Below are 15363 nucleotides of genomic sequence, written 5' to 3' on the forward strand. Positions count from 1 at the left end.
AATGGTTTTAAAAAGTTCCATGAACGTCTACACTTCTAGCTGCACATATATCCACTGAATGAAAATTGAGTGCAAAATTAAACATGCAAAAATATACCCCCATATTCATGAGTATTATTGGTATCTTGCTGAAAAAACGACACATTGTAGATAATCTCAACTCATGTTACATAAAATTATGCAAAATTACTTCACAAAGTTGCTGTGGAATATTTGGAAGAGCATTTTGGTGGAGCTCCAGTTTCTCAAGATGTTCCAGGTGACCAGTTAAACAGCTATTCTGGCTGATGGCATCAATGTTCTCCAGCTCATTTGATGAAAGATCTAATGATTTAATACATTCTTTCTCTGAGAACAGCGAAGAAAGACTGTCTGATGGCCTTAAATGTGGTGATAACTTTGAGATTCCTTCTATTAAAACAAAAGCATAGGAAAACACACAATCATTTAGTAGTATTATTTCATTTATCAAGTAATTAATATTAAAATAAATCATCTTGGCATTAAAAAGCATATAAGACAGTGATTTCTGGATTAACATACAATTCAATGAATATTTTTGTTAAGAGACAAATTTATAATACAAGGGAAGGGAAAGACATTTTTGTACTGTACAACAGAAACTGCAGCTTTCCAAAGCTAATTAGGGCATTCATGAAATTACATTGTCTGTAAAATTCTACATAAATTATTTGAGAAGTCCAAGAAGAAAATATCTCACTATATATGCATTATTTGCACTCTATTGTAGTATTTCAAAACATATCTTTCTCTTACAAGCAAACTATAACCTAGAAAACCTTTACATCTGCTTGTAGAAGTTGACTCGTATGCACTTAGAAGGCTGAAAAAAATCTGTTACAAGAGTTAAACTGTATAATTTACTTACTGGGAGATTCATCTAAAAGCAGTAATTTTCTTCTTTGCTTCACTAACGGTTCATAATCTGAGCCAGGTCCCTGAAAAATCCCAGAAATGAAGGAAACAACAGCAGGTATGGATATATGTGGTTATTTGAAATAATTCATTTGACTGTTGCTTCTTTTTGAGAGAACTTCTATGGGTAACGGAAACAAACTCAAAAAATAAAAATAGATCATAAAAATTGCTGATACATGCATTATGAAACAATAGTAGATTTCAAATGTAATGGAAGGGTTGCATTCAATGCATTTTTAGCAATCTAAAATGACTTTCACTGGGGTGTAAAAACAGGATGGAGACAGATATTTATAGAAACTCAGGAAGCTAGTCTATCCAGTTTCTCTTAACAGTCAATGAAAATAGATTAGCTCCTTTAAATGAAGATGACATTCATTTTACTGATTTGTCCTCAGTTAAATCTCTCTTTACTCATCAAGTGGTAGATTAGCTTTACTAGAGGATGGTTAGACTTTGTGAACAGGACCCCAGCTTTTGTATTTGCGTTTGTACAGTACTGACACCAGAATGGAAATCTGAGCAATTCACAAAGCACATGTATTTCTATTGATCATAAATTTTTATGGTATCCATCAAAATCCAGTGATTTTATCCTTATCCATCCAGTGACTTGCATTAGAGGACAGTAACTGCACAGCGGTAGAAGGGAATGCTAAAGAGTAGCAGTGAGACAAGGGCCCAATGAATGAGGATCTGACTCACCACAGAGTAGGAATGACGTGGCAAAGTAGGAGAGCCTCTTTGTAAGGCTGTTTCCCTACCATATAAATCAGCAGCTGCAATGGAATTGGACTTCTTTTTTGTAAAAAATGAACCTTCACTTCCTAGCACTATACAATGGGAAAACAGAAAAATAAGAAAACATATTTAAAGCTGAGACTTAGAATTCAACTGCAATATAGATGCTGACATACAAAGGAGAGAGACATTTCCAACACATCAATGTTAGCTCAGTGGTTAATCCTGTGTGAAATATGCTCAGAATGCTAACATGCCCTATAAGAATCTTGACAGGCTCCAAATACAAACAGCAGCTTGTTGTATTGATGCCTTATCAGCAACATTTCCAACAAGTTGGTATTAATGGATATGTTTACATAATACATTTCTGTGGAGCATTTTTGCATATTTATTACTCAGATGATAATTTCACAGTAGCCTAATTACTTTGAAATAATTTGTAGTTCAGTCTATCCCTGGTATGTAATAAAACAATTACCTTCACTATCAATATCATCATTTAAAGGGAAAACATTGTCCACTAACGGGTCAGAAATGAAATTCCAGTCATAGCTTTTATCCACTCCATCTTCAGAGAAGTTTAAATCAGAGTAGGGTCTTGATTTATCCTCTGAAATATTCTTCATCTGGTATCTTAGCACCATTCTTGCCAGTGCAGAACCTGCATCTACAAGCCAAAAAGATAATATATTCTCCAAGAAATTCATATCACATTAAATATAATCACAGAAATACCTGACTGATTTTATTTTCAAGCTTTAACAGTTATTCAACATCCAATTGAGCACTAGAAGAGATCCTCAACTGAAGATCCTGATCTAAAATACAAATATAACACCATCAAGCATTGCTAACACATTTAGTAGAGCAAATTCTATGCATACTCACTTTGTTTTCTTGAAGGAGTAACTTTTTCTGGGAACAGAGGAATGAGCCAGGAAGGTTCAAGTTTTCCAATACCAAATCCTCCAAGACATATACTGTTGTTGGCTACATCAAGGCTAAGCTTCTTTAAGAGCAAGCTGATGATTTGGCTATCCCCCTTCTTTATGCTGATGGCTAAAGCACACCGAACATCCTGCTCTCGAGCACCATTGGTTAAGAGCAATTCCACCAATTTAGGGTTATTTCCTTTCTCACAAACCTAAAATAGAGAAACAATAAAAAATATGTGAAGGAGTTCAACAACAGCTCAGGTTTCAGGAAAAAATTACTCAAATTCACATTCATTGTATTTTTAAGACTGTGGCTATTCTTCAATTACACAAATCCCTCCTACACCTTGGTGTGCACCTGCCTAAGGGATATGAGCATTGACTCCCAAAGTCTTTTATGAAAATATGACAAATGCCAGACATATGTAACTGTAATTTCAGTCATAAGTGTACACAGCTATTCAGGCAAGACGAAGAGCAATGTGTGTATTTAGACAACTGCAGACTCCTTATAGCATCTGCATTTCAGTTTAATCAACAAAACCCACAGTTGTTATTTCATCAAGCTATTCTCTACGGCACCTGCATATCGGTGGAATGGGCAAAACCTACTTGGTTGTTAACCTGCTATGTTATTCTGATACCAAATGAAAAGGCAAAAACGATGAGACTCACCAGCTAATACTGCCTAATACTAGGGAGCTGCCAGATCCCCGGGCATATTTGGGGTCGGTCAGTTCTACTCCTCCCAGTTTCTCAAATTTTGCTGTTACAGACAGCAGTGCTGACTGTGGATATTACAAATATTTTTTTAGAAATACTATCAGTTACTTTGCCATCTCCACTGTGGTTCACAACTCGGATTTGCCTCTCTCAGATCCTGAGGACTGATGGTCTGTTCCAGATCCAGCTGTGCTTTTTCAGCCAGACAGCTCTGCTGGTAGAACTCTTCATGGGAACGTTTCCTAGTTCACTTCAGGCACCACTGCTTATCTCAGACTGAGCATTTTAACTGTTGAAAATGGGAGTTTACTTTGGAAAGATTGGATTCAAGCTTTCTTGCTCAAAAATACTCTAGTAGTGAACAGCCAGAAACCCTGGACTTCAGAATGAACTTGCATCAGAGCTGAACTAGCAGGGCAGACCTTCCAAGTGACAGGATCCCTTTGAGCCTCAACACAGTGACCTGTGTTTCAATGAACGCCCGACTGGGCCCAAAGTCATCAGGAGCAGCAGTGGTTCCCACCACTCAGGACACTTGCTGCACTAGCAATTGTCACTTGTCTTGACAAATTCACGTACATACAAAAAGAGAAAGGAACTCAAAAATATAAGTTTAAAGCGATTAAATACATATATTTTTATATACTACCTTATAGATCAAAGAGTTCGTCTTTGTCTTCTTATTAACATCAGCTCCCAGCAAGAGCAAACATTCAGCCATAATGCTGTTGTACTCAATACAGGCTTTTTCCAGCATCATGTTCTTTAAATCATCATTCTCAGCTATTTTAGCAAAGCATTTACAACAAAGGCTTTGAAACTGAATGGGAGGATAAACAATCAAGTTAGGTTTAAAAAGCATCAGAGTTGTTCAGATATAGAGCAGTCAAAAGAAAGAAAATACCTGTCGATCTCGCCGGTCTGTGAAACACAGGGACATCTGGTAGAAAATGACTGCGTCAAACGATTCGTGTACCAGCAGCTTTGCAAAGCAAGGTGACAAACCAAGGATTGACAAGATTGTACGAAACCCCTAAAACGCAATAAAAAGTTGTGAAGAGCAGTAAGCGCGCTGCTAAAAATGTCATTTTGAAGCAAGTCATGCAATAAAATCAAATGTCAAACAAAAATATGTTCTTAATTTTTTTTTGTCTGGCTTTTAAACTCACACTAATTCACAAATTGGAGAGGATCAGAACAGAAGGCAGGAACACCTGGTGCTGCAGTTTCATGCTTGTTTAGTTGACCCACTCATGCAGATATTAACTGACATTTAGAAAAGCCAAATTGTGCACAGCAATATCTGGCAACATCCTGCCTGTGACACATGCACTTGTAATTTCCTGATAATGTAAAGAGGGAACAATTTCCCTTAGGATGTGGGAGCCTATCCCACTATGTTGCTCCGCAGCTCTTGAATTTGAAAAGAAAAATAGCTAGGCTGAATTAAAAAAAGTGAAACTAAAAAGAAAGAATTCTAGAAGCAGAATTCAGGCAGGAGGAGGTAAACTGGGGAAATTATGGAACTCTATCCAATTCTGATGTCTGAATGACTTTATGTAACTTCCTTATTCCTACATGTTATTTTGATCTAGCTCTAAACTGGTTGCTAAGCTAAACTTAAAAGTGTTGAGGGGGAAAACAGAAGAAGGGAGGTCATGTTGTGATCTTTCCAGATTGGCCTGAATCAGAAGTACTAGAAGTCTGGAAAGAAGCTGATCTCACTATAAAAAAATTAAGTTGGCAGCAAATAGGACATCCTTTGAAAGCAGGGGATATAGAGGATAAGTAAGCAGAACTACCCTTACACATTCAAAAGCAGATGCAAAATCCATCCCTCTGACATAGGATTCCACTAGTATCCTTCTTAGACACAACATTCACACACAGCTTTATATCTCAGGGTAACATTAAACTTATTGGTGCTGAAAGACGTGGCAAGTAGGAAATTACTCTTTTTTACAAAAGGTGAGCAAAACTATAATGATGATTACCTCAAAAATGATTATAGATTAACTGAATGCTAGACTTTGTACCAAGAAGTAACACATACGTGCATCTGGATTTCAGTGACCTCTTTAAATCGTCGCAGAGTGGAAACCAGAACTCCTGCCAGCACATGCATAGTTGCAATACACAAACTCTTTCGTGAAATCAAAGCGCCTAGAAGACTCAAACCCAAACACTGTATGTCTAGAGGGAAAAAGAAAGATTGAGAATGATGATTATATGGATATTCTGGGTGGCATAAACACATGAACTGAGCTTATAGTGCTAATATTCTAGAAAATTATTTGCATAAACTCTGACAGGGCCAGATAAAACTACCAAGTGGATAAATCTAGGGACTACCCAGTACTGCAGGCTCTTCTGGCAGTGTTACCTAGAGCACATCCTGCACTAAGGAGTGTGATAGGGTGTGTCCAGCTCCTCTGGTGAATCATTCACATTCACATCATTCACAGCAACACCGGATGTTCTGTACCTTGTTCATCTGGATACATCTGCAGCGTGTGAAGCACAGTGTCAGTAGCTCCTTGCTGGGTTAAAATTTCCAGGGCACCATTGCACTCAGCTACAGAGGTAAGTAATTTCAGTCCGCACTTCTGAATGTTGGGGTTTCCAATAAACTAACACAGAAATCAAGACAAAATCAGATCAACAGCCTGTCCTGCTACAATCACAACAGGAAAATTATGTTTGTTCTTCCTGAAGTATGTGAAATTACAGCTTATGTGACAATAAAGAAGAATAATTTCTAATAATAATAATTTCAGGTTCATTTTTCAACCCTCAGTTTCTCACAACATTCCCAGATTTTCATATTTGATCCTGAAATATTCCCTGAAATATTCTACAACAGTGTATGTGTGTTTTTCTTTTTTTTCTTTTTGGATTGTTTTCCTTAATGTTTCATTAAATCGTTCAAGTTCAAATCATTTTGCCAGAATAAATCTCTAGGTCAGGAAATGTCCTACAGACACATTACCATTATCTTGCTAATACATTATTTGCTCTGACTTTTATAATAATTGTGAAAGAGACATAGATGTCCTTAACTACAGATGTCTGCCAAATCTAAAATAGCTGAGAGGCTGCTAAAAAATATAAATTACCATATCCGGTTCAGCTGTGGTCATGTGAACCCTGTAATCCTTGTAGCAGGGGGATTTGCCTGAAGGAAATGAAGTTAAATACTTCCCATCATCAGGATTTAAGGTTTATTTGCTGTGCAACTGCCTAGCACTTTCTCATTTCTCTAAGGGGTGTCTTTCACTTTTCAGACTCCCCTTCAAAGCACTATGATCATTCTTTCTTGTATTTTTCCTATATATAAACTAATCCATTAAAAAAATCAAAACTACGCTATATGCTTGAAAAAAAAAATCAGCAATACTTCCATAAATATCCTCTAAAATCACTGTATAAAAGATGATCCAATATACTCCAGAGCAAAAGAAAGAAAAGAAATCCCAGATAATAAATGAAACTGGAGTGTTCAGCTAAGATTAATTCTATCAAATCAATAGCAAAACCACAGTGGAAGTTATAAATCCTTGTGAGTGCAAAATAGTGACAAAATTTATCAGGATAAAGTTTTAATTATACCCTATTCAAAGCAACAAGGACCAAGGCGTGAGCTCCTTCCAACAAACACTGGCTTTTAATGACTTTCAAGGTAAGTGCAAAAGCAGCATCTCCCATATCTCTGGAAGAACCATTCTGATGTTCATTCTTAGTACCTGAAACAATGAAAAAACAAGCTTCTTCAGAAGAGCAGATCTAGTAGTCTCACTATTAACCCAGGATTAGAATTAAATTGATCCATTTCTTTTTAATAAATGACTCGGAAGGCCTATTTCTATCTGGTATTTTCAAAACACTGTACTAACTGCCTGAGTCCTCCCAGATTTACACTGTACATTGTGTATGAAGTGATGATTTCACCATACGTTTGCTCATTGCTTACTATAAAAATGTAAGATTGTGCCAAAGAATTTCACTTAAGGTAGACTGTGATAAATTACTTCCTTGAGCTACAACAGGTTTTTTTTGGTGTTCCTGACACTTCAGAATGCACCTTCCTTCTGAAAAGGAGAGACTGTTAAAGAGCCATAAACTAATTGCCCTTTTTCCCTTGGCAGCACTTCAGAGGCCAACATTTACCCACAAATGACATAAGTGGAAGGAAAGCACACATAAAAGAACACACATTTTTTTTTTAGATTTAATTTGTAGCTATCAGTATTTGCAGGCAAGTGGCACTACTGATACCAGTATATAGAAATCCTTTAAAAGACATGTCAGCATCCAATCTGATTACTATTTTTCTCATGAATGTTTATTCCCTAATCAAACTTCAAATTCCAACATATACTTTGTACTCTTCATTTCATTACACTGTAGAAGGACCTGGCTAAAATTTTGACAAAAATCCTTGTGTACATGTAAAAAAAAATGCATATCAAGTCTTATTTCTACAGTGTATTGAAAGTATTGCCACTATAATTAAAAAAACAGAATGAAACTGAAAACCTGAAATCATGCTGCATGTTAGTCAAGTTACTGGTTCAAAGTTACCTGTTTTGCATTTATTCAATAAAAACTCTTAACAGACACTTGCAAAAAGTTGTTCTAAAAAAAATTTAATACCTCCATGTCTACACTCTCACACTTATGATCTCTAACAAGATATTGGGGAAAAAACAACATGTACAGCAGTAAAACGAAAAAGAGTTAAAGATTTTCCCCAACTCTATTACTGGCATAAAAGAAAAAAAGAACATTTTTTTTTTCCATTGAAGATTGCCTTTAAAGATTTTTTTTAAAGAATTTCCTATGCTAGTTGGTCTGTGCTTTCTTTTGCCATGGAAAGTATTTTATTTCATATATTTGCATTATTGTCTGTATTTTTTGGTGTCAGATCCAATTCTGATCTTCCTTCTGAGAGACACTATTAAAAAAAATTGCATTTTGTAGTGCAATCATGTTGATGGAATAATTATTATCACTGCTTGCTCTCATTTAAGTCTACCTTGAAGGTACTCTACCTCATCAAGGCTCCACACTCACTCCCCGGATTTTTTAGTAGTAATTCTTAAATTATTAATTTGCTAAATTATCACTGATTGAATCGAGGGGATTACCAGAAGTGGTAATTTTGGTCCATTGCCATCAATGTCTCAGAAGCTTTCCTCCATCCTGTATATTCTTAAAGAGTATACAAGGTTTGTGTTAAATATAGAACTTTGGGTAATTTTCTGAAGTGCCAGAAAAGATTATCTGACTAGGTAAGAAAAGACTAAAACACAGCCATCACATTATGTTCTCTGAATTAGTGTATGATCTCACACAAATTATGTTTTGAGATGACTTACCAGGCATCATAAAGTGTAGAAGGACACGAAGTGCTTCTAGCTGTACAGAGAGTGATTTTCCATGCTTCTTCATGGCTTTTACAACTTCCGATACAGCTACTGTCATTATGTCCAAATGAGGGAAACTGAAAATAATATTATAAAGTAAAAAGAAAGAATGTATTTGTACTTCCTTAATTAGCACTGTGTATATTTGATTTTAGCTATAAATTAAACTATGGTAATTTTCCTCTTCATAGCAAATATTTTATTTTCATGTCCTTCCATGAGGGCAGTATATAATTATTTTTATAATTTTATATTTTTATAATTTATAATTTAAATAATATAATTCTAAACCACTGGGAAGTAAACTTTTGATTCAATACAGAAAAATAACAGAGTATATATTCATTCTGGGTGCTTGAACAGTGGGTTCATATGTTTCATTTTGATTCTAGCAGATACATGAAAAGATCCATGTCCTCCTTAACCTACTGCTTCACATTTGTCATAAAATACTGATGAATTGACAGATATTCACAAAATCAAAAAAAATCCACTTACATTAGGTTCTAATTTTGAAGAAAAAGTCTAAAATAATATAGCTCAATATAATCAACTTTCCCAGAAATCAGTAGCCAAAGGCCACTAATTTACTGTTATGGCAATATTCTTTAATATTTTAATAATACTATAATATTTTATAAAAAGTTCTGTGGCTAAATCTTGAGTCTGTCATGTTTTACACAAGCAGCTTAGCATGCACACAGGTCCTAGGGAAAAGGCTGATCAAACTTGGCAAGACACTTGGAGTCATGTTTCCAGCCTTTACAGTGGTATTTACGAGTCACATGTTAGTTCTCCATTGAATTTCTAGAGTGTTTGCAAAACCCAATGCAAAAGTAATAGTAACACAACCTTATTTTAAGTTAAGTGGTCAATAATTTAAATGTAACTGATTATAGCACTGAATCTCACATACTTTCACTTTTAAAGTCATATATTTGACGTGGGCATTACCTTCCTTGAAAAACATGATTGAGGATCCTGCAGGCACCTTCAGCCACCTCAGGACAATGTGGGTATTTCCTCATTATGTCCAAAACATTCATGTGTATTCCTTTAGCCAAAAGTGTCTTCCTAATATTTACTACAGCACAAAATAGCAAGAAATAGCAATATAAGCTCAAGTACATATGTTTAAATACACATAAACACGCACACACACACACATATATATACACACACATAAATATATAAACATGTTGGCCTAACAATAAACAAAGATTTGCTCCAGTTTTTCATTTTATCTCTGTTCTTAAAAACAAGAGAACTGCTAATTCCTTTTCCGTTTTTTGATTTTTTTTTACCAAACATATATGCTAAGAAAGTACATATTAGAATGGTTAAAGGTTTCAGCAGAAGCTGACTTGATTCTGTATAGTTTAAACATTTAAAACTTGTGTTTGTATGGTTTAGTCTAAAACATTAAAATACCCAAAGTGCCTAATAAGTTTAAATGCATCTACTGTTTCTACTTACATAAAGTTAACTTAAAGGAAGGGGACTGCACTCTCTTATTTTAAAAAATATTTCATTCTTGTAACTTGTAGGACACTATCTTGTAAGATAGTGAAAACTTCTTAACTTTCAAAAACCTAGTATCTTCCAAAATGATATTTACTTTTATTTTTGAAGACTTATCTTTCTCTCATCATCAGATGCCTCATATGATATTAATTAAGTAATTTTGTTAGCTCATTTAATTTAAATTCAAACACCCTAGCTGTAGCATGTTGGAGCTATAACTGTACTCAATAGAGCTCAGAATACTGTACCAGAATACTCTAAAAAATATTCTATGTTATCATGGTAACTACCACCAATTCTTGTCATTGTTGATTCAGTATATCCATCTCAAATGGCTATTCAGTAAATATTATATTGTGTCACAGAGTTTTACTATACTTCTTTATGTGTACTGTTTTATTATAACAACATTTATTAAAAAAAGAAAAAAGGGAGAAGGGAAAATAAAAATTTGCTTTGGATTTCCAAGGGGAATCAAGTCCCACTTGGCAGTGTCTTTTTGAAGAGCTATGGTGATCACTCCAAATGTGGTTATAAAAGTACCTGGTATAATATATTATTATACTAAGCATACATTTATGAGATCTATTTCTCCATACAGGTAATACAGGTACATTTCTCACAAATAACTTTTAAAAGTTATTTTAAAACTTTTATTTTATTTAAAACTTTTTATTTTTTCATTGTATGAACTTGGATGGCTCTCTAACCTAATGATAAAACAATGCTTTCTCACCCAGGGAATGGTATTTAACTGCTAGTCTTTATCTTCCTATCTAGCCAGTGGTTTTCAGTTTGCAGTCTACAAACCACTTGAGGTCCATAACAATTTCAAAGGGCTCTGGGAAAGGTATTTAAGAAAAGAAGGCCAACTGTCAGAAGGTTTAAGTAGTCTACACAAGGGTCCACATCTCCACTGAAAACCTTTGAGGGGTCTGCAAATTGAAAAAATTTAGGAAACCAAGTTAGGGACACAATCAGGACTAAAAGCAATCTTTGAACACTGTTATGCATATGCTTAACTCTCTACACATGATTTGATCCACTGAAGTCAACAGGACTGCTCAAATTTCCTGTGTTAAGCAAGAAAGTAATATTTGTCAGGCTGTAAATCTCACTCACGTGAGTTCCAACAAAACCTGCTCTTGATGAAATTCAAATATATTGATAAATATTTAAACAAGCATATAAAGAGAACACTCTTTTCAGGTCTCCTCCAAAAAATAGCAATTGCAAAATATGAGCTGACAAAGAGCTCTTTACTTCAGATACTCTGATACTTGAGAACAATACCTTTTTCTGAGCATTGGACAGACTTCCTACTACATTCAACTGCATAATATTTTAACCATAGGGAATAAGGTGTTAACACAGTGGCATACTTTTAACAGTCCCTAATATTACAGCAATAACATTCTAAGGGAATAGGAAAGAGGAGGTAATTAAATTGCCTTACCATTTTGTTGTGACAAGACCGCCAAGGCACTAGCAGCTGCTTGAAACACTTCTTTTGAAGAGGAATGCATCAGCATGGATAGCATCACTTCTCTGTCTATTGGGAACCTTTCATAAAGAGAGCCAAATCACTGCACAGTGACTGTATGGTGACAGTTACTTCATACTCGTAGTTCACTTTCCTAAAAAGTACTAACGTAATTAAATAAGCGACATAATTAAATTTTCAGATGACTGCATTTGGCTTTTAGCATTTTTCTGTAGCGTGACCCAATAGAAAGTCTTTTGCAAACTATGTGTATTAACCCTGTTCCAAATCTATTTGGAATCACACCTTCAAGTGACTTGAGGTTCAGAAAAGAACACAGAGCAGAGTTACTAAGCTCTGAAAAAGAGATCAAGTGAAATTAAATTCTGTTTTATTCATGTCTAGATTCTTCTTGATGAGGTAGCACTCACAGCTATATCCTGCCATCTGATCTGTGGGGAAACGAGCATCCCTTCCATATACTACGAGATGTCTTAATCTTCACTATTTACCTATTCTTGTGTCCTCTCTTATGTCCTATCTTTGTTGCAACTGAAGAGGAAACTTTTTGTGAACTGAACTTCTTAGACTGTGTCCTGACTCCATATTAAAACACTCAGAATTTTGTCTGAGTCAAGGCATGCGTTTCATGGAGGATACTTCTGTAAGTGTTGGTGATGGTGGATATGCTCTTCTTGAAGTATTAGAAAAGAAATAAAAATAACCGAAACATGAGACCTCACATAGCCTAATAATAGGTTTTCCTTTTTTTTTTTTCTCCTTTTAAGAAATATAGTTCAAGGTATTAATACTGACTGATTTTCTCCATCTCCAATCTTCTCATGAAGGTTGCGTTGATACAGAAACAGATTTTTCAAAGCCCAACATGCAGCCTCCTAAATTTAACACAAGAATAAACAAATGGACTATGAGAACATACCTTTAGAATATAAAGAATTATATTTTTAAGAATTTTTAAATAATGTCATTATTTTTTAGTCCATGACAGGAGGTACAAAAATGAAAACAGATTCAAATTCCTGATTCCATCACAATTACTCAAGTTGCTTCATGTAGGAACAGAGTGAGCTGCAGAGGGTGATAGTCTTTATATCTGGGACAGGCCTGAGTTATGAGCATGTGTCGCATTCTCATTATTTGATTTTCATTTTCATGCCTATTTTAGGTTGAAATTAATTCCTCTGTGCATGAGCCTGTGCTTTGCTCCTCTGTACAGAGAGCTGAGTATTTATATTTTTTGTATTTAAATGTTGTTTAAGAAGTTTTTAAATGATTTAAGTTACAGGTAATAAGTCTCAACTAACTAAATACTCTTGATCTGGAGGAGTGAAGGTGAATAAATTTGGGAATAACAAACAGATTATAAACCTAACTCAGCCTTGTCTGTATTAACATTTGAGAAAAAAAAATGTGTTACTAAACATTTTTAACACATGATGTAGATTTTCCATATCCATTGAGAAATTCTCACCAGTACATCGGTGTTTTTTCGGTGCTGTTCTAATGCTTTGTAACAGGCTTCCAACCAGCATAATTTTTCTTCCTCCTCCTCTTCTTTTTTTTCCTCTAAGTCTTGGTTTAAGAATATTGTTTCAGCTTGAAATATAAAATATTTACAAAAAAATCTTAATGTGAAAATAAAACACGTATGATTTTACATTCTCCCAATCACGCAGATGATCACACTGCCTATGTGGGAAAATCAGCTGAAGACTGTTTTACAAAATAAATCAGGTGTGAATTAGTCTTTACAGGGAATGGAGAAGACTTTTCATACAAACTCCATCATAGAACTCAATAGTTTATTTAAGACTGTGAAGGGATTAAAAATAATGAGATAACGTAGTAAATTAGGTAGATAGCTACAGATCGTTCAGTATTTACTCTTTGAAAAGGTGCCCACATATTTTTATTTCTTATGTATTTGCATACAGAATACTACAGACACAAAATATAACCATGGATCATTTGTGCAAAACACTCAACAGAGAATCATCTTCACTCTGAAGTAGTGTCATTTAAAAAATACAAATGCAAATTGCAGTTACTAAAATGGAAATATTTAGCTCTGGGATGGGCAGTAATTCAGAAAATATCATTTCATACTTGTGATTTTCAGCACTTAAGAAAAATTAAAGTATCAACATTAACATGTCATCTGAAGTTTACCAGAATGTAGGCCAGTTTCTAATATCTACTATTTTTTTGGAACCTTACATAACATTTCTACTGAGTTCAGTCTGAAACAATTTCCCAAACTCTAGGAGAATCATGTCTTCAGCTTTGTGCCCATATCTAATTAACTGCTCTTTCAAACTACTACCTGTAGGATACTCAAGAAGATATTTAAATCTTAAAATTCATTATAGAACTCAAACAGAAGCATTGCTTTGAAATTGCTACAAACAGTCACAGCGTCATGAGTACTGTCACACATGGCAATCCCAGCATGAAACCAGCACTGCTATCCCTAGAGATATTATATTAAGGAGGGATTATTCAATATTTGCCCACAAAGAAACAAGTTGCTTTGTTAGAATCCATCAGCTTAATGCACCGGCTCTGAACAATGTGAAGTTGATGTTGGGTATGTGGTATGAACAGAGACATGTCATGGGAAAAAAAAGAAAGTGGCAAAAATTTGGGAAATCACTAGAATGAAAACATTCATCTGTCTATTTATTTGTTTATGCAGTTAGGAAGGAATTTACTCACTGAGAAGAGCTAAACAAGTGAGAGCTGCAGCCTGTAACTTCGCATTTTCAGAGTATGTTTCAACAGCCTTCACAATGACTTCTGGAACCTTATGCAATACTAGGATATTAAAAAAATTTCCTGAAAATAGATTAAAATGTTAAATGGATATAAACATACTTCTCAACCTTTACATGCTTATCTCACACGTATACATTTCTCAGTATACAAATCATTAACTTTATCTGTAGTAGATATTAGATTTGCTATTACATGACCCAACAATGTTTTATTTGTGGAAAAAAAAAAAAAAGAGGTCAAGGAAAAAAAATTAGTCTAGGGATTCTTAGATCTTAGAACTGGGATCTAAGCTTTTTTTTTTTTTTTTCCTTCTCCCCTTTTCTTTTCTAATAAATGCAGATTAGCCCTGGAGTAGATGGTTAAGAAGATGGAGGTTTAGCACAAAATCAAGAGTTCACTTCTGTCAAAATAACAAGGATACAGTCAGCGTATCATTTGCAGACTTCCTGCCAGGAAGTAAATGGAGTTCAGATCTTGAATTCCTGCAAGGATATGACTGATCCTATGAGGGAAGTCGCTTAACCCTGTTTTACCCTCTGTTTTTCTGCTTCTGACTCTATATCAAAGTCAGCACTACAAATACGGAGTACATATATTTTGGAACAGTAGAATCATCTTTTGATGATGAATATATTTAAAGCATATTTTTCACCATAGCATGTGCAGCATTTTATACTGTAGGCTTAATACAAGGAATATTGCAAAAAGCAAGTAAATGAAAATAGCTTCCTCATTTGTTCTGGAAACAAATGTTGGACATAATATAATACTGCAGCACTTATTTTGTAAAAGA

The 15363-nt window shown here is 34.7% G+C and overlaps 1 protein-coding gene across 1 annotated transcript in view; it reads right to left on the minus strand.

Annotated features, from left to right (window-relative positions):
* Positions 1 to 15363, minus strand: part of LRRK2 (leucine rich repeat kinase 2) — a 60580-nt gene that overhangs the window by 29289 nt on the left and 15928 nt on the right. The window contains exons 8-23 of the mRNA XM_088533217.1: positions 14511 to 14630; positions 13267 to 13391; positions 12591 to 12670; positions 11748 to 11854; positions 9722 to 9851; positions 8720 to 8844; positions 6951 to 7084; positions 5827 to 5971; positions 5395 to 5534; positions 4246 to 4374; positions 3991 to 4161; positions 2572 to 2827; positions 2162 to 2350; positions 1645 to 1766; positions 890 to 959; positions 191 to 411 (exon numbers count right to left, since the gene is read on the minus strand). Coding sequence (XP_088389343.1) covers positions 191 to 411; positions 890 to 959; positions 1645 to 1766; positions 2162 to 2350; positions 2572 to 2827; positions 3991 to 4161; positions 4246 to 4374; positions 5395 to 5534; positions 5827 to 5971; positions 6951 to 7084; positions 8720 to 8844; positions 9722 to 9851; positions 11748 to 11854; positions 12591 to 12670; positions 13267 to 13391; positions 14511 to 14630 — 2264 coding nt within the window. The remainder of the gene's footprint in view (positions 1 to 190; positions 412 to 889; positions 960 to 1644; positions 1767 to 2161; positions 2351 to 2571; positions 2828 to 3990; positions 4162 to 4245; positions 4375 to 5394; positions 5535 to 5826; positions 5972 to 6950; positions 7085 to 8719; positions 8845 to 9721; positions 9852 to 11747; positions 11855 to 12590; positions 12671 to 13266; positions 13392 to 14510; positions 14631 to 15363) is intronic.

This window comes from Tinamus guttatus, unplaced genomic scaffold (genome assembly GCF_059628265.1).
Source record: "Tinamus guttatus ecotype Peru unplaced genomic scaffold, ASM5962826v1 Tinamus_guttatus_pri_ptg000489l, whole genome shotgun sequence".
NCBI lineage: Eukaryota > Metazoa > Chordata > Aves > Tinamiformes > Tinamidae > Tinamus > Tinamus guttatus.